Source organism: Notolabrus celidotus, chromosome 20, assembly GCF_009762535.1.
Source record: "Notolabrus celidotus isolate fNotCel1 chromosome 20, fNotCel1.pri, whole genome shotgun sequence".
NCBI classification, from domain to species: Eukaryota; Metazoa; Chordata; class Actinopteri; order Labriformes; family Labridae; genus Notolabrus; species Notolabrus celidotus.
In genome coordinates, this window is record NC_048291.1 from 26,929,703 (window position 1) to 26,947,276 (window position 17,574).

The following is a 17,574-nucleotide window of genomic DNA, read 5'->3' on the forward strand; positions in this document are numbered from 1 at the left end:
CTCATTTTCCACTTCTTAATTAGAGTTTGAACACTGCTGATTGGCATTCTCACGTCCTTGGATATCTCTTTATATCCCTTTCCTATTTTATACAGTTCAGTTACCTTTTCCTGCAGATCCTTTCACAGTTCTTTTGCTCTCCCCATGACTCAGAATCCAGAAATGTCAGTGCAGCACTGGATGAACATGCAAGGGTCTGTCAGGAGCCCAGAGACTCACTGACCTTTTATACACACACACACTGATTAAAAGCAAACAGATCACAGGTGAGGATGGGTACCTTTAATAGCCATTCAAACCTGTTTGTGTCAACTTGTGTGATGTTATCAGGCCACAATCAACAGGGTATGTAAACTTTTGATCAGGGTCATTTGCGTACAGACCATAGTAATGCAATTAAAATAAGACAATTTGTGAGGTGATAAAAAAACTCTAAAATGTAAAGTTAATGAAAGTCAATAAATAAAGTCACATAAGACAGAATAAAATGAAGAAGAGCTTTACTTCAAATATAATACAAACTTTTCTACTAACACTGGAAGTACTATAAATATTAAGAATTAATATATGAAGATAAGACAAAATAAAAGCAGGTGATAAATAAGATGATAAAATACTAAGAGATAAACTAGAATAATATCAAATTAAAATAGATACATAATAAATCGTTTAAATAAAATATTTATATTAAAAATACCATAGTGAAAAAGAAATTGTTTGAGGCTACAAAACACAATTTAATTGAAACTTAATGTAAATAAATAAATAAATAAAGTCATATAAGATAAGAAAGAATAAACAATTGAAAGTGAGACTAAACTGCTTTTCAAAATGTTTGTTAATCAGATAATAATTTAAACATCTGTGTATTTGTTTCCTTTGGTAATGAGTATTATGTGGTTGTTTATTTGAGAGTTTCCTTTTATTTCATCCAAGAATCAGCAAATGCACAGCTTTTATTTTGAAAGTCTTACCGGAAGCTGCATTTGTCCAAAAATGGAAAGTTTGACTTTGGCTCGCTTCCGGGAAAATTTGCGCTTGCGACAACGCGTGGGCTTCAGGAGCTGGACTGTTCACTCGATGTGACTCTCACTAAGTTTAAGAGAGGTTCAACTTTTTAAGTTTTCAAACTCAGCTGTGGAGGTTCAGACCACGAGCATCTACACCCCCTCAGACCCCTCTGTAGTGGATTCTGGTTCAGTCACAGGCGTGGCAAGCAGGTAGAGAGATCTATGACCATAAACGGCAGAAACTCAGGTTAGACTGAAGGACGACACCTAGGAGCTCTGTAGGGGAAGTGCACGCATGGATCAGAAACAATCCATGACATAATGAAGAAGCATCTCCTGCAGCCTCAGATCATCTTATTCTCTTATTTATATTTACCTGTAGATTAAAATATTAAATCATGACACTTTCCAGACTCTTCAGACTGAGTCCTGGCAGTTTAAAAGGTAGGATAAAGACTAAAACTACATCATAAAGCTGCTTTAATCTAATTTAGTTTGAGGAAACATCACTTTGTATTACATTTATTTATTAAATGGTGCCATGAAACTGAAGATTTTGCATCGTCATTTAATGCAGTGTAATTTAAAGCTGCTGTGAGGAACTTTTGATTTATACCAAGTATGGCGCCCCATTGTGGACTAAGTGATACCTCTTATCTCTTGTTCTGTACATGCAAAAGCAGCATTTTCAACAAAAACCTCACCCTGCTGTCTTTTAACAGCCAGGTTTATCACTCGGTGATTATTTGCCATGAAAACAGCCAAAAAAGGATGTTTCTAAAGCCAAATGTCAATCATGTGGTCTGACACCTACCCCCTATGAGAGGTTTAAGGCATTCAAAATGACAACAGAGAAGGTATTGGTGTTGTTTATGGTTGTGTTTGCTTTTTGAGGCTCATAAAGAGGCATCAGTTTGTTGTGTTTCTCAACTGGTGAAAAACTCCTCATAGTGCCTTTAATGAATGTATGAGAAAACAGTCACAAAGAAAGCACAGAGAGCCAGCGTTAGGTTAATATGTACTGCAGGTTTTATTACAAGTTCCATAAACTACAGGGTAGAGGAGAGAATTGGGGGAAATCCCAATTTTACAATAACCTACAGCCAAAACCTTTTTCGTGAGAAAAAAAAAAAATCTGGTAAAAAACACGTCGGAGCATTTAAAAGAAGAGGTTGGAACAATAAAGTCAATCACATCAGAAGACAACCAAGTGTAAAACATTCTGCACATTTGTAACAACCGCCCTTCTGTGCAGACGTGAAGGGGACAACAACCGGGAGGAGTGTCGTTTCTTAGCTGGTGTCCATCTGAGGAAACAGAAAACCAGAAACCGTGAATGAGACAGCTGCAAACACACCGTCTCTTTTATGTGACATCAATGACGGACGCTAACTCACTCTGGCGTTGTAAGCGTCTAACTGGGCGTCGAGTTCTTCTGCTGACAGCGGTTGCTTAGTGTTGCCGCCTCGGCCCCCTCGACCCCTTCCTCTGGCACCGCCTGCACCTCGTCCTCCGCGGCCTCCTCTCTGCATGCCTCCATAGCCGCCGCCTCCACCGCCACGACCTCTGGTCATTCCTCCTCCGCCACCTCTGCTCAGGCTAAACATCAACGGTCTGTTAGAACAATGTGACGATTGTTTTTAGGGAACATTACAACAGGGACAAAAAAGGCGGCTGAGCTCACCCCTGCATGGGTCGCCTCTGTGTGTCGATTTGTGATGTGACGAGCTGGATGTTCATTGGTCGCCCTAAAAGAGAGACAGGAGACAGGTTTAGTATCTGGGCGAGGTGGCAATACTGGAATGATCAGTTTGGAGAGATGTCATTAATGAAGTGACGTCTGTACCATCGAGTGGGATGCCATTGTACTGTTTCATGGCCTTCAAAGCATCTGCCCTCCTCTCAAAGTGGACGTCTGCTGTTCCAAGGCTTCTCCCCGATCTGTCATAGTGGACTGCGGCCTTCTTAAGGGTCCCAAACTCAGCGAAGAGTTCCTAAATAAAAGGAAAATGTATTGTTACTCTCATTTTCCCAGCATGGTTTAGGATATAAGGAGAAAGATGAGGCGGTAAAATACCTGGATGTCTGCATCCGAGACGCCAAAGTCGAGATTGGACACGAGGAGCTTCCCTCCAGTTTCCACGCCAGCTCCTCCGCCGCCCCCAGCAGCGCCATTGAAGCCGCTGAAGCCGTTGTCAAACATGTCATGCTGCCACTTATCGGGAAGCTGTTTAGGCTGCAACAGATGAAAGAGAACGCACCTGCTGACTTCAGGATCCCCTTGCCTCTGTCAATCACAGAGTCCACACGGCAGGGTGTTGGGGCAAGCAGGGGCTCCACTTCCAAACAGGGCCAGGGTGCTCAACTCCCCCCAAGAGGGTTCCCCCAATGATCCCTGCCCACCCCATCACTACAAGCAAGTGAATCACTTCAGACAGAGGACATACACAGAAACACATGAACGCTGACAGACAGACAGACAGGGGATTTCTTGTATAGCACAGTGTTTATATTTTCACAGTATGCTCAGTGTGCTTTGAATTTACCTTTTTTTTTTATTTTAGCTAGTAGAAATTAGCACCCCAAATCCACCCACCACGGCTATCCCACCCTGGCTAAATACCATCACAGCCCACTCTTCTTTCTCTTGCCATCTGCGCCTCCACCACAGGCCCTCCAGATTTGATCCTCGGGTACTCAGGAGCTCCCCCGTCTGAAGCTGCGTTGCCTCCAGCGTTGTAAGTTTCCTGGCCCGCTCAAAAGTTCTTTACAAAGCCAAATGGGCTTTTCATGGAGGGGGGAGAGAGTCCATAAAACTAGAGAAATGGCCAACTTTCACCTCAGGTTTATATCAGCGTCCATTTTGAGACCACGCCATTTTGATTTGGGCTCTGCTGGGTCGAGCTAAATACATTTTTCATTTAAAAAAAAGGAAGCTTTGCCTGATAAGAACACTATCGAGGGGGTTGAAGTCCAATGATCCATCCAAAAGCAGCAACAGCCACACCAACGGTCGAGAAGGCATCATAGAGGCCTTGTTGTGAACCCCCGACCAGCCACTCCTGAACAAAAGGCCGCCGGGTCGCTGCTCAGGGTGAAGGCCGCAAACTAAGCTCCAAAAAGCCGGTGGAAAAAAACTCATTAGAGGGTGATAATCTCACGGAAGTTGGTTTCTCTCACCGTCATTTAGACGTTAGGGGTTGAATACACCTCTTATTGACCGTCGACGGTTTGCTCTAACTTAAAAGGTGCTGGATTCAAAATGGCGCCGCCTGAGCCTGGCTAGCCAAACGGCTAACACATTCTCCAAAAGGGCCTCTTCTTGCAAAATGATGCAACACTTATGAAGAAGTTGTGGGAGAGGGGGACAAAATATGCACACAACTTCCATTAATGCTTAACCGCAGACTACTGAGCTCTCCTACTGGGAAGGGGGGAACTCGGCGGTTAGAGCAATCATTTCAACAGAAGGATGTTACCCGGGCATTCTCAGCTCTGCCGAAGGGTTTTCCTCTTTCAGCCCACTCCTCTTAATTTTCTCATACCCTGCTGTATGGTGTTGGTCTGCCTCTAGCGCGGTTCGTGGTCTGTCGGCTCCTCATGGGGCCGGATCCGCCGCCTCGGCCTCCAAAGCTGCCTCCACCGCCGCCGCCTCCTCCGAGCCGCCCCGCACTGCCACCTCGGCCGCCGCCTGAGCCTCCGCGGCCTCGGCCTCTTCCACCACCGCGGCTCCCGCCTCTCTGCAGCCTGTTCTGCTTGATAATGTCGTCTAAAGACATATCCATCTTATCGGACATTATGCTGCCTCACTCAGTGATGCTAAACTTTACAGAAAGTATAAAAAAATTACACCCTAGCCTCAGATGGTCCCTCTTCTTGCCCTTTCACAGCTCGACGGTCTCCAGCGAGAAAACACAATGAGCCGCGTCCGCTGAATATAGACCATCTGGAGCGGTACGTCACAGTGGCTACGTCATCACGCAACACGTGCGATCACGGCAGGGAAGACCATTCTATTGTCAAGCTGTGAACAAAATGTACTCTACCATGAATATGCATTACTGGATCATATTCAACAATATATCATATTTAATACTCGAGGTTTACTTCATGAAGTAGTAAATAATTAAATCAATAAGCTGATTTATTGAACAGCTGATTTAAAGAACATTTAATTATACTAATCCCTGCTCCCTTATTTCAGCCTTTGAGATAGAATAGAATATAATGTGTTTATTCATGTCCAAGGGGGAAATTCAGGTGTCTGGCAGATAAAAATGATAAAAAATCAAGTAATACAAGTAATTCAGCTGTCTGTCAGCTCATCTCCCATTGGCAAGAGAGTTATGAAGACTCATGGCTGCAGGGATGAATGATTGTCTGTATCTCTCAGTCCTGCAGCACAGAAAGATGAACCATCCACTGCTGCTGTTTCTCTGGTCCACAAAGAAGTTGTGAAGTGGATTATCTGTGTAATTTAGAATGGCCTCTAGCTTCTTCTCAACTCAACTCAACTTTATTTATAAAGCACCTTTCATACATAAAAACATGCAGCCCAAAGTGCTTCACAGAGTAACAGACAGTCAGAACACAACAGCAATGGTAAAATTATAAAAGGCATGATTAAAAAAATAAATACTTAAAAAAGAAAAGAAAATCAACACAGTAAAATTAATTAAATAAATAAGAGTGGAAAGAAAAGTTAAAAATAAGGTAGAGTTAACTAGATCAGATGAACACAATAAATAAATAAGATAAATAAATACATGCTAAAACAATGGTTTAGATAGTAATGATTAAAATAATACAATTAATAATAACAATAATGCAGTCCAGGGCTAAAATAAACTACTCCAAATTAAAAGCTAGATTAAAAGGGTAAGTCTTAAGTTTACATCTCTCCTCCACAGCCTCCAGTGAGTCCAACCTGGTTCCAATGACAGTGCCAGCTCTTTTCACTAGTTTGTCCAGTCGCCTCACATCCTTGTGTTTTATACTGCTTCCTCAGCAGACTGCAGCATAGAAGAACACACTTGCCACCACAGACTGATAAAACATCTGCAGCATCTTACTGCAGATGTTTAAGGATCTAAACCTCCTTAAGAAAAAGAGGCGGCCCTGCCCCTTCCTGTAGAGTGCATCTGTGTTAAGGGACCAGTCCAACTTGTTGTCCAGGTGTACACCTAGATATTTGTGGGTTGGCACCACCTTGATGTCCACCCCTTGAATGTTAACTAGCTGATGGCAGAGCCTGGATCTTCAGAAATATTTATTATTATTTGGTTAAACAAAACAAACATTTTAAGACTTCTGCTTTGACTTAAGCAAATAGTTTAAATTGTCTGTTATGGGAGACTTCATTAATTTAATTTAATAATCACTGGCATCAGCTTATAATGAAGCATAAAAACTGACTCAACTTTCAGCTACAAAAATGTGAGTTGACTTAGTTTCATTTCTCCATTTTCCTCTGTTGATATCTGTGTTTAGGGTTGCCAACTTTCTCACTACTTAATAAGGGACAGATGCACGGTGCCATGGTGGTGTGAGCATGATGTGTGAATTCAGCATTTATACTCTGATTCAACTGGAAATGCAGAAAGTGTGTATTTTCCCTTTAATCCTTACTGTATCATTATGTAACCTCATATGAATAAACCTCAAATAAACCACAGTTTGGCTCTTTACATCAAAAAACAGGCAAAAGAAATATAAATGCAAAAGAGGAGTATGACTCACCAATGTACTTTTTTCTTGAATACTTTTTGCTGCTCTTGACTGACTCAGGCAGTGTTTTGTCCTTTTGCACAGCCAGTTTTTTGCAGGACTTGGCGTATTTGCGCTGTATACTGCTGCATGTAAAGGGGGCTGTGATTTGATGACAGGCGGTGTGATTGGCACATGATCTGTCACTGCCGTTCTATCTGATCTGCAGAGTGCAGTCTGCTGTATTTACAAGAGTTAATAGTCAGTATACGGGATGTCCCGGCTAATACGGGACAGTTGGCAACCCTATCTGTGTTGGAATAAGACAAGCAGGTGTACTGTAAAATCTTTTATTCAACATTTTGTTTCAAGGCTTACGGGACAGGGTTATCCAAGGGCAGCATACTTGAGGGGGGAGGAAGGGTTTCTTAATAAAGTCCGTTTGGGGGGATAATAATAAAAAGGTTGGCCTTCTACATTGCATTTGGCTGCCAAAACTTGCAGGTAAAACGTGTATCCAATGTGACCATTCCATTATTTCTACCATTTACTATCTTCAGAGAAAAAAAAAAAAGAAGTCAGCCCATCCGCATTTTCCTCCGAAGTCGTGTAAGTAACAGTAGTAAAGAAAACACGGTTTGACGTTAAGACTGCAGTCTTCTGTGTCCTGTGGAAAATGTCATCGAGTTGAACCTCAGCATCAGGTGTCAGCAAATTTTTGAGAAAACTTTGCATCAGTCCCGTCCACATAAACAATATGAAAATTTTGTGACTTGAAAAACTTGAACCAAGAGAAGGGGAGCGTTTCGGCTCCTCGGAGTCCTGCTTCTTTTCTTCTAGGTCGGCTGTAGAGGGTAAAGAAGAGGTGGGGGATGCTATGGTCCAGAGTTAAGAAACAAAATTGACATTCTGTGCTTGACTGGCCGACAGGGCTGACTTTCTGGCTGACGGAGGAAAAGTTCTCGAGGATAACGGGTGGAAAAGAGTGATCAGACCGTCAGGTAGAGGACTAAGACTTCTTGGAGTCCTGTGTGTTGCGTTTCTTGAGGTCACTCAGGTCCACTGGTGTGAAAGCTGAAGGAGCAGCAGAGACAAGTTAATAACCAGCCCATGCTTCATTTATTCAATCTGAATATTTCACTGAAACTTACAATGTAGGTTTGGATTGGGGTTCTTCTCCACATACTCCTGTGGTCCGCGGTCATTGCGCTCAATGTTTTGCGTTGATCTGATGTCTCTAAGCACACACTGCCAGGCTGGGAAAGAGGAGAGACAATCATGCTTTTGTGACATGAACACTTAATTACCCTTCTGTATAGAGATGTGAGTGAGGACACGTCAAGACAGACTGGTTTACAAGAAGGTGAGTCATGACTTGATAGATGAAATGCCGTGACATCCAAACTAGTTTTTGCTCCAAATTCGGCCATGTTTGCAAACTCAGGAATCACGCTGAAAGGCTAGAGCATGAAATGAATTAATATATTTGCCAAGCACAGGAGTGATGGTAAATTCAAGTCTGCTGACGTTTTGAGTCCCTTCCACTGACACAAACAGGGAGCCTTGGCGGGAGGTACTAAATTAAATACACACCAATGTTTTGTTTGTTTGTTTCTGGGAAACCACCGCAGGACATATTTGAATTCCACTCAGTAAACAAGATGTGTTATACAAAGAGAGCTTAATTCAACACATGATATGGGATTTAAAGAATGCAAGTTAATCCCCAAAACAGCAACTGTGAGAAAAACTAAATGATAAAGACTGTCTGCAGATGCTTCACAAGACCAGATCCGAGTGCGAGTGTTAAATGTGGCACTAGATATCTCTCGAAGGTAGCCATGTGAAGCTGTATGTGTATCTTCAATCTGCATTGTGGTAGAAGTTTATCCTTTTGCAGGTTCCCTTTGTGAGCAGGGAGAAGGTTAATGTCAGCATGAATGCAACCTACTTTTTATTCATTTTTGAAGGTTATTTCAAATAATTTTATTTTCATTTGCTTACATGTTAATTGATTTCAGGTTTTTGCTTCATGCTTGAAGGAGACATCACTGTCCCTTGATATGTCCCCCTTTTTCAATGACTACAGTTATCTTAAATGAGTATTTAGTCAAGAAATAAGCTCACTTCCTGATAATTAAACACAAAAAGATCTCTGAATGTGTATCTTTGTACCTTTTGTTTGTTGTGTGTAGTCCTGTACAGGTTTTGATGCCTAGTGTTGTTGTGTTGTGCTCTTGGTGCAAAGCAAACACCCTTAATATATGAATGGATTAAGTGCATAAAGGAATTTCAGATTCAAGAGAGAAAATAAAGATAATGTTCACTCCTTCATCAATAACCTGCAGGAATAACATCTGAAGCTGTTCCAAAGAAACATGATTTGTTTTTACTTCTAAGGGGACAATTTTCTTGATTAGACACACAATTCTTTGATCAGTTTGAGTGGAAATTAACTGTTAGTGTGTGCACTTACTGTCATGTATAAAGCGCACATTTTCCTCATGTGCTGGGGTGAAGAGCTCCCCGCTGTTAGTAGGGGATCGGGGGCTTGAAGTCCGCTTGTAACTATTCACCATTCTGGGAGCAGATGAGCTTCACAAACACAAAAACAGCCTTACGTTAATTCAAATACTCTTATATGTGAGCAAGGCTGCCCTTCAAATGTACTGTGTGTATTTATGGTGTCGTGATGCACTTGTTACAGACCTGGTCATTCTGTTTGCAGTCTGTACTCGCTCCTCCCTCCTCTATGGTGAGTGGAATGGAAGATAACAAGGGTTCAGAGGTCCTCAGCTGAAATCTGACAGTAAATAACAGTGTCAACAACAGCATGTACACTTCATTTAACTAATACAGCTCTAATAAAGACACATCAGGCTGAAAATGACATCAAATCAAACTAGCACACACTGTAAAGTGAAGGCACTTCTGCTCAACCTAGAGTCGGATGCATCCATGTCCCTGAACTCTAATATCTCTGAAATTCTTAAAAGTGAAGTGTTGATTTAAGTGCTATTAACTCACAGTTGCAGGTGTAACACATTGTGTATAAGCTAGATGTCCCCTGTGTGTCTGGGTGAAAGGATCTAACACTGATGCTAGCTAGCCACGGGGCTTTTGTTTACGTTTCTACATCAGTAGCTTCATGATGCTAGCAGCTAGCTACAGATCCAGAATCCTCCCGTTAAATAACGTTACTGCTTCATTTATCACAAACAAGGGGACAGATTGTGTTTGAACACGTTTCTGCTTTGTAAACTTGTGCTTCCTGTAGCTGCATCCTGAGGAGAGCCAACTAAAGATCTGCTGACTTTACAATTTAGCATCCTTGAGCTAACTAGCTAGCTGGAGGTTTACATTGTCTCGTATCGTTAGCTTCCCTGATCTCACATCTTGCGTTGTTTCAGGCTCTGATTGTTTATCACAGAGACACCAGGAGCAGATGTAATTTTTTCTAACCCTTTCAGCTAAAGGAAAATTATGCTGACAGCCAACAAACCTTTTTATGGCCCTTCCTTTCGATTTCTTTATTCAGGGACTGTCGCCGTCAGACCTGGCTAAAGCGTTGCCAATGCCAACAAATCACTTCCGGGTTACAGACGCGGAAGTGAAAGAGCTCATGCGCAGACTGCAGCGAGAATCTGAAGAATCTGAAGAATTGCAGTTAAAGAATGTTAATTATCTCTTAGCATGAGATAGAGAAAGCTGACTGTGCCATTCAGGTGAAGAGTCACGGCTTAGTTTGGAAGCATTAACAGGATCCACTGGTCTGAGGTTTAACCTTAGAGTCATGGTTGTATCTTTCAGACTCTGGATATCACTGTTTGTAAATCAATTCTTCCTTGTCACAATGAGATATCTGATATCTGCAATCTCATTCATCCTATTCAGAGTGAAGGTTTTGGATGTCTGCAAGAGGAATTATTCCTATTTCTACAGAAGAGGATTAGGGCCACCAAAAAAAAATTGGAAAGCGGTTAGGCCAAAAAAAAAAAAAAGTTAAAATGTTTTATTTTTTTTAATTCTGAGAAGAAGAAAAAAAAATCAGAATTCTGACTTAAATTTCGTAATTAAAAAATACATTATTTTTTTTGCTCACCTGCCCTTGAAAAATTCTGACTATTTTCTCATAATTCTGAGGTTAAAATCAGAATTTAATCTCATAATTCTAAATTTAATTTCAGAATTAAAGGGGAAAAAGTCAGAATTTTTCAAAGGCAGGCAATCAAAAAATAAAAAATAAATACAGTTTTTTTTTCCATGAGATTGAAGTCAGAATTCTGATTGTTTTCTTCTTCTCAGAATTAAAAACCCCAAACATTTTAACCTTTTTTCTTTTTGCCTGACTGCTTTCCAAATGTATTTCTGTTGGCCCAAATTTTTTTGCCCGCCTGCCCTTAAAAAATCCGACTTGTTTCTTATAATTCTGAGATTAAATTCAGAAAATGGAGATTAAGTCAGAATCATGTTTTTTTCTCTTCTGATTTTAATCTCAGAATTATGAGAAAAAAAAGTCTGAATTTTTAGAAGGCAGGCAAGCATAATAAATGCTTGATATGATATGATGGGATAAAATAAATATATTTTTTTTGTTATGTGATTGAAGTCGGAATTCTGAATTTTTCCTCAGAACTTCAAAAAATATTATATTTCAACCATATTTCTTTGGTGTCCCTAATCTTCTTCTGTAGAAATGGGAGTAATTCCTCTGAAGATCTTCTGCAGACATCCAAAATCTTCACTCTGAATAGGAGGGACGAGATTGCAGATAGTGAAAATGCTTATTTTGACAAGGAAGAATTGATTTACAGACAATGATATCCAGTGTAGTCTGTTAGATAAAACCATGTGTCTAAACCGCATGCCAGAAAATCCTGTAAATGCTGCCAAACAAGCCAAGACTTTTAAAATATATATATCACCTTTATAAAAACAAAATGACAGTGGCCCTTATCCTCTTCCGTACATTTCAGATACCTACAATCCAGCTGTTACTGGTCTTAGTTTTCATTTCTGAATCAGAAATAGAAAAACAGATCTGCTTCAAATGACCAATTCAAAATAAACTGGGAGTTCATACCGGTGAAAATATGATTTTGACATGTACACATTTTATTATGAATATCTTATAATTACTGATGGAAGTGTAATTGATCATAGTAGCACAGCTTCAGGCAGTCTCTGCATGTATGAGTCTGAATCAACCTGGGAGAGAGTCAACAAATATATTTGAAAGACAAAGACAACCAAAGATCTGAAAAAAAGTGTAGTTTATCCAACATAAATAGTTACACACTTTTTAAAATGACTCATAAATCATTAGGCCTAAAGTAATCATACCTGTTTTAACTTAATTATTATTTTTTGATGGTTCTTATAATATATTTTCATTTATCATGAACAGACCACACAACAGAGACTCAGCCATATTTAAAAAATGATTTCTTTATTTATGAAAATGTACAAAAATAATTATTGAACATAAAATCATAAGACTTAAATAGCTGACATTTGTATTTCTACTACAGAATAATACAGTACAGAAAACACAGCGACAGTAGAGGTGCAAGAAGAGCAAAGGTTGTGTTATTTGGATTTCTGATCATCATTGAAAGTTCTGTTTTTAATTCAGTCGATCCTCTCTCTGCCCAGCAGCGAGGAAATAAAACTCAAGGTTATAAAACATCCAGGAAAAATTCTGTACTGTAGAATTTATACAAAGTATTAAACAGCCTGTAAAGTGCAACCAACTACCTAAAGAGTAACTGTTTCACACTGATCAAACACAGAGATGCTCATGATCATAAATATGAGTCTAATTGGGTGATATATTGTTGGTACATGAGCTGAGAGTGAAACCACCTGAACGTGTCTGAAATGAAATAACACTATGATTAAAGTGTGAGCAAGGGTTTTGGTATTTTGTACTGCTAAGTTTGTGTTTTACTTTCTTCTCTCAAGTGTCTGCTCATCTTTCTGTCCTCTCTGCAGCTTCTCTTCCTCGGGTCGGTTTGAGTCCCGATCACACACAGCCTGTTTCAAACAGCTTGAGCAGCTCTTTGCAGTCTGGGTCGATGAGGTCCGCAGGCTTCTCTCCGTTTTCATTCTCAGCCTCTGTGCTGGCTCCCATCTTTAGCATGAAACTGAGAAGAGGAAGGAACACAACATTGTGAATTGAAGATATGGATATGTATGTAACAGCTGATGTAGTTAATATGAATTTATCATTGTTGCAATATTACAACTTAAATGCCTCAAAATAAAGAGACTGTGAAGAATAAGTGGTACACGTGATGATGTAATCGAATCAGTTTGCTCAGTTCTTATAGGAGCATCCTCCAAATATTTTTGACTTGTGGATTATTGTTTGATTTTTTATTGGTTTTATTTCAAAAAAATACTGTGGAGGGAGCTTTGTTTCATGTCGTACTGTTTCTTATCATTTCATATTGTTTCCTTTAGTTTTGTGTCGTATTGTTTCATATGTTGTTTTTTTAATTTTGTGTCGTGTCGCATCGTATTGTTTCATGTCATATTATATTGTTTTCTTTCGTTTCCTTTCATGTCGTATCGTATCGTTTCATATTGTATTGTTTCGTTTAGTTTCCTATAATACTGTTTCATATCGTATCATATTGTTTTGTTTAGTTTTGTGTCATATTGTTTCAAAGAGTTTTGTTCCGTATTGTTTTGTATCTTTTCTAATTATTTCGTATCCTTTGGTTTCGTATCATTGAGTCACGTATTATTTAATTTTGTATCGTATAGTACTTAATCGTATTAAATTAGATGTAATTATATTGTTTCCTGTCACTTAGTACTTCGTATCGTACATTATCATATTGTGCATTATCTCAACATATATCATATCATATTATATAATATCATATCAAATCCAATCATATCATATCCAATCATATCCAATCATATCATATCCAATCACATCCAATCATATCATATCATATCCAATCATATCATATCATATCCAATCATATCACATCCAATCATATCATATCCAATCACATCCAATCATATCATATCCAATCACATCCAATCATATCATATCCAATCACATCCAATCATATCATATCATATCATATCCAATCATATCATATCCAATCATATCATATCCAATCACATCCAATCATATCATATCCAATCACATCCAATCATATCCAATCATATCATATCATATCATATCATATCCAATCATATCCAATCATATCCAATCATATCATATCATATCCAATCATATCCAATCATATCATATCCAATCACATCCAATCATATCATATCATATCATATCCAATCATATCATATCCCATCATATCATATCCAATCATATCCAATCATATCATATCCAATCATATCCAATCATATCATATCCAATCATATCATATCATATCATATCCAATCATATCCAATCATATCCAATCATATCATATCATATCCAATCATATCCAATCATATCCAATCATATCCAATCATATCATATCCAATCATATCATATCATATCATATCCAATCATATCCAATCATATCCAATCATATCATATCATATCATATCCAATCATATCCAATCATATCATATCATATCCAATCATATCCAATCATATCCAATCATATCCAATCATATATCCAATCATATCCAATCATATCATATCCAATCATATCCAATCATATCATATTATATCATATCCAATCATATCATATTATATCATATCCAATCATATCATATCCAATCATATCATATCCAATCATATCCAATCATATCATATCCAATCATATCCAATCATATCATATCCAATCATATCCAATCATATCCAATCATATCATATCCAATCATATCATATCCAATCATATTATATCATATCATATATCATATCATATCCCATCATATCCTGTCACATTAAATAATATCATATCACATTTAATCATACATAATCATATCAGATAGTATTCTATCGTATGCATTGAATCAGATGGAACAGTTTTGTATTGTGTATTATCTCACAGTGTCATGTTGTACATTTTATTAAATGTTATTGAATCATACATTATATCGTATCATATCTTGTTACATTGAAATTTCTCTCCCATTCACTATTCTGTACTCTTTTTACACCAGGTCACTAAACACTGGATGTATTTGATGGCTGTTTCTTGTTCTTCATATCTGTATAGACTTTGTCTGAGTGAAGCAACTGTCAGTAGGTGACCTTGTCTTCCTCACAGGCGATACTAAAACATCTATTTTAAATAGAGGATTCCCGTGTTTTGATTTGTTCAGAGAAATAGGAAACAGTTTTATTTTGCAGCAGATGACGAGTTCTTTCTAGTTTTGGAGTCAGTTGAAGCTGAAAGGTCAAAAGGTCACGTCTTACCTGGCGATTTCTGGGTATCCGTCACTGCAGGCCATGTGAAGCGGCGTCCAGCCATCTTCGTCTCTCTGGTGAACATCGGCGCCATATTTCACCAACAGCTTCACCGTCTCCAGGTTTCCTGTTAACACGGCTTCATGTAGCGCTGCCATACCTGCACACAAGACGTCAGAGCATTGCTATACTCAATCCTCAAACCTCGATCCTCAGTGGCCGACAGCATTTTTCATTTGAAAGTCACAGAGTCGTTCTCACCTGAGTGGAAAATGGTGTCCACACGGACCTTCCTCGCCCTCATGAAGCGACCGATCTGCTCCATGTCTCCTCGTCTGACGATATCCTGGAAGACGATGTCATTGGGAAAGTGCACAGTCCTCTTTGCAGGTGTGACAGGTATCACCGGTGCAGGTTTCTCCTGTGCCTGAGTGCGCTGTGTCGCAGTGTACCTCGATGCCTTGCTGTATGAAGGGACGTACGTGGACGCAGGCTTGTAGGTGGATGTGTAAAGTGACGGTGTGTAGCTGGAGCTGATCTGTGTCGGGGTGTACTTTGTTATGGAGGAGTACGTGGGTGTGTAGTGCGATGGTGTGTAATGTGAGGGAGTGTAAAGGGTGGGTGTGTGGTATGTTGGTGTGTACTGAGAGCTGCGTGTGTACGATGACACTGGTACGTGGTAGTTGTACTTCATCCCTGCTGCTCGGCCTCCTCCTCTGCTGTCAGCCCAGGAGGAGGAAAGTGAGAAATCCAAGAGTCCACTCAAATCCAACAAAAAGAGAAGTATCCTCGGCTCTGAGTCCTCTTTCCTCCTCTCGCTTCCTTATTATCCTTTAAGCGTCCAGAAGTATCTCCTGCTTTTCCTGCGATCAAATCCAGAGCTTTCCTTCGATCCTCGCCTGCTTATGAATTTCCCCGCCTGAATGTGAACTTAGTCTACGCACAGTGTTTCTTGCAATTGAACAGAAGCCTTGTCTGCCAGATTGAGTGAGAGAGGACTCCTATATACTCTCTGTACGGCTATTTTAGGGGCCTGGGATCCAGTGACTTCAGCTCAGAAATGAGTGGCCCTTGCACTGCTCCTCCCTCAGTGCAGTCACAAGCCCGGAGTCACTGCACCCCTCCCCTGGGTCATAAAAAATGTTGACAACCAAAATGTTCCCACTGGGAACGGCTTGATACACATCTTAAAAAAACATTTTTACAGCTATTCATGAGATCAAATTTAGAACCAGCTGGAGGAGGAAATGCGTGGGAGGCTTGTAGAGCAGCTATTTTCCATCAATGAGTGATTCTGTTCATCTCTTTTCTTTGAATCATTTTATTTTGGTGCTGCCGATGACACAGATATATTACAGGACAAGCAGCAGCAGCACCTGATTTCATTTTGACATGTGATGTTGATTTGTCTGCTGGGGTCATTCACCTGATGGTGCAGTGAAACTTATTTTAAGAAAGAGACATCGCAGAGTCATTTAAAGCTCCCGTGAGACGACTGCGTTGAATTTGTACCTTTACTTCTTTGTTGGTCTCGTCCTGCACATGCATAGGTCATGTTTTCCTCCAGCTGACCTCTATCAGTCAAACATATCACTGACTGTGAATCTGTTCTGCAGATGTCGTTGCTGTAACAAGCTCTGACACCTACCCGGCGGTGATGGTTACAAACATTAAAATCGACCCTTTAAAGTTATGAATATTGTTGCTGATGTTGTTTTTTTAGCTTTTGGAGCTCATAAAGAGGCATCAGGATTAATTTAAGTCTGTTTGATAACCAGCTAAAATCTCCTACTGGAGCTTTAAAAGCATTAGAAGTGTGTATTTCTCTGTTATAATGAAGGCCAGATCTGTGCGTCTTGTTTTGAGTTGATTTCTCGTCTTAGTCCTGATCATGCTCCCCCTCGTGTTCCCTGTTGACCCGTGGGTCAGTCATGCGACATTTCATGCTCACCCTTTGCATCACAACCAGATACACCAATAACATTCCCCCACAGAGGAGTGTGGTCAGGACCAACTGAGGAGGCGAAGCCACTAAAACTAAAACGTATACCCTCTCCTCTCAAATGCCACAGAACGGTCACATGGTTTCCAGAAACGCAGCAACCTTCAACTCTTCCTGAATGAGACTCGTGAACAAGACGGGTAAATGTTGCATTTCTCTCAAACACAAAAACAATAACAGGAGTTTTGTGTTTTTATCACAGAGTGACTTACAGTACGTGTGAGTGGGATTGTAACATTGTGCTTGCGGCACCACCTGTCCTCAGACAGACTTCGAGGATGGGCAGAGCTGGATCTAACTGGTTCACAAACACTTTGAACGAGGCCTTGAGCATTTCACAGACGCTGCCAGAAGGAATAGTGTAGCGGCTTTACTCAGGTTTTAGTTTCTCGACACAAGTCCAGACGCTCCAGATATGACCTTGCTTCAGAACTTGAGCTCCTCTGTTTTAATCTGCAGATATTCTAATGTGTTGCAAC

General features: G+C 39.9%; 3 protein-coding genes across 4 annotated transcripts; all 3 read right to left on the reverse strand.

The window, feature by feature from the left end:
• Positions 1 to 2,016: 2,016 nt before the first annotated feature.
• alyref (Aly/REF export factor) lies at positions 2,017 to 4,959 on the reverse strand. 2 transcript variants are annotated; one of them, XM_034711048.1, is made up of 6 exons: positions 4,556 to 4,959; positions 3,088 to 3,246; positions 2,857 to 3,004; positions 2,695 to 2,758; positions 2,408 to 2,624; positions 2,017 to 2,317 (listed from the first exon to the last, which is right to left on the reverse strand). In XM_034711048.1, exons 1-6 carry the CDS (start codon positions 4,805 to 4,807, stop codon positions 2,303 to 2,305), a joined length of 855 nt encoding a protein of 284 aa, XP_034566939.1. In that variant the 5' UTR covers positions 4,808 to 4,959; the 3' UTR covers positions 2,017 to 2,302. The 2 variants fall into 2 exon arrangements, with proteins under 2 accessions (XP_034566939.1, XP_034566940.1); XM_034711049.1 differs by having other exon boundaries at positions 2,408 to 2,609; positions 4,556 to 4,955.
• Positions 4,960 to 7,052: 2,093 nt separating this feature from the next.
• Positions 7,053 to 10,346, reverse strand: mcrip1 (MAPK regulated corepressor interacting protein 1). The gene is made up of 5 exons (XM_034712237.1): positions 10,219 to 10,346; positions 9,426 to 9,519; positions 9,193 to 9,311; positions 7,868 to 7,972; positions 7,053 to 7,790 (listed from the first exon to the last, which is right to left on the reverse strand). Exons 2-5 carry the CDS (start codon positions 9,431 to 9,433, stop codon positions 7,726 to 7,728), a joined length of 297 nt encoding a protein of 98 aa, XP_034568128.1. The 5' UTR covers positions 9,434 to 9,519; positions 10,219 to 10,346; the 3' UTR covers positions 7,053 to 7,725.
• Positions 10,347 to 12,144: 1,798 nt separating this feature from the next.
• Positions 12,145 to 16,178, reverse strand: LOC117831802 (protein phosphatase 1 regulatory subunit 27). Its single transcript, XM_034710665.1, has 3 exons — positions 15,355 to 16,178; positions 15,103 to 15,253; positions 12,145 to 12,862 (listed from the first exon to the last, which is right to left on the reverse strand). The coding sequence occupies exons 1-3, from the start codon at positions 15,785 to 15,787 to the stop codon at positions 12,742 to 12,744; spliced, it is 705 nt and encodes a 234-aa protein (XP_034566556.1). The 5' UTR covers positions 15,788 to 16,178; the 3' UTR covers positions 12,145 to 12,741.
• Between the last annotated feature and the right edge of the window lie 1,396 nt (positions 16,179 to 17,574).

What these genes read in the sequence shown, in the direction of transcription:
- alyref (XM_034711048.1), bottom strand. Translation starts at nt 4,807, where the DNA reads ATGTCCGATAAGATGGATATGTCTTTAGACGACATTATCAAGCAGAAC. An exon ending in CAATGGCATCCCACTCGATG is followed by an intron (nt 2,759 to 2,856) that starts GTACAGACGTCA and finishes TCTCTCTTTTAG; the next exon opens with GGCGACCAATGAACATCCAG. An exon ending in CAGAGGCGACCCATGCAGGG is followed by an intron (nt 2,625 to 2,694) that starts GTGAGCTCAGCC and finishes TTGTTCTAACAG; the next exon opens with ACCGTTGATGTTTAGCCTGA.
- mcrip1 (XM_034712237.1), bottom strand. An exon ending in TGTGCGCTTTATACATGACA is followed by an intron (nt 7,973 to 9,192) that starts GTAAGTGCACAC and finishes CCTCTTTCCCAG; the next exon opens with CCTGGCAGTGTGTGCTTAGA. An exon ending in CCCCAATCCAAACCTACATT is followed by an intron (nt 7,791 to 7,867) that starts GTAAGTTTCAGT and finishes CTGCTCCTTCAG; the next exon opens with CTTTCACACCAGTGGACCTG.
- LOC117831802 (XM_034710665.1), bottom strand. Translation starts at nt 15,787, where the DNA reads ATGAAGTACAACTACCACGTACCAGTGTCATCGTACACACGCAGCTCT. An exon ending in GGACACCATTTTCCACTCAG is followed by an intron (nt 15,254 to 15,354) that starts GTGAGAACGACT and finishes TCTTGTGTGCAG; the next exon opens with GTATGGCAGCGCTACATGAA. An exon ending in GGATACCCAGAAATCGCCAG is followed by an intron (nt 12,863 to 15,102) that starts GTAAGACGTGAC and finishes TCCTCTTCTCAG; the next exon opens with TTTCATGCTAAAGATGGGAG.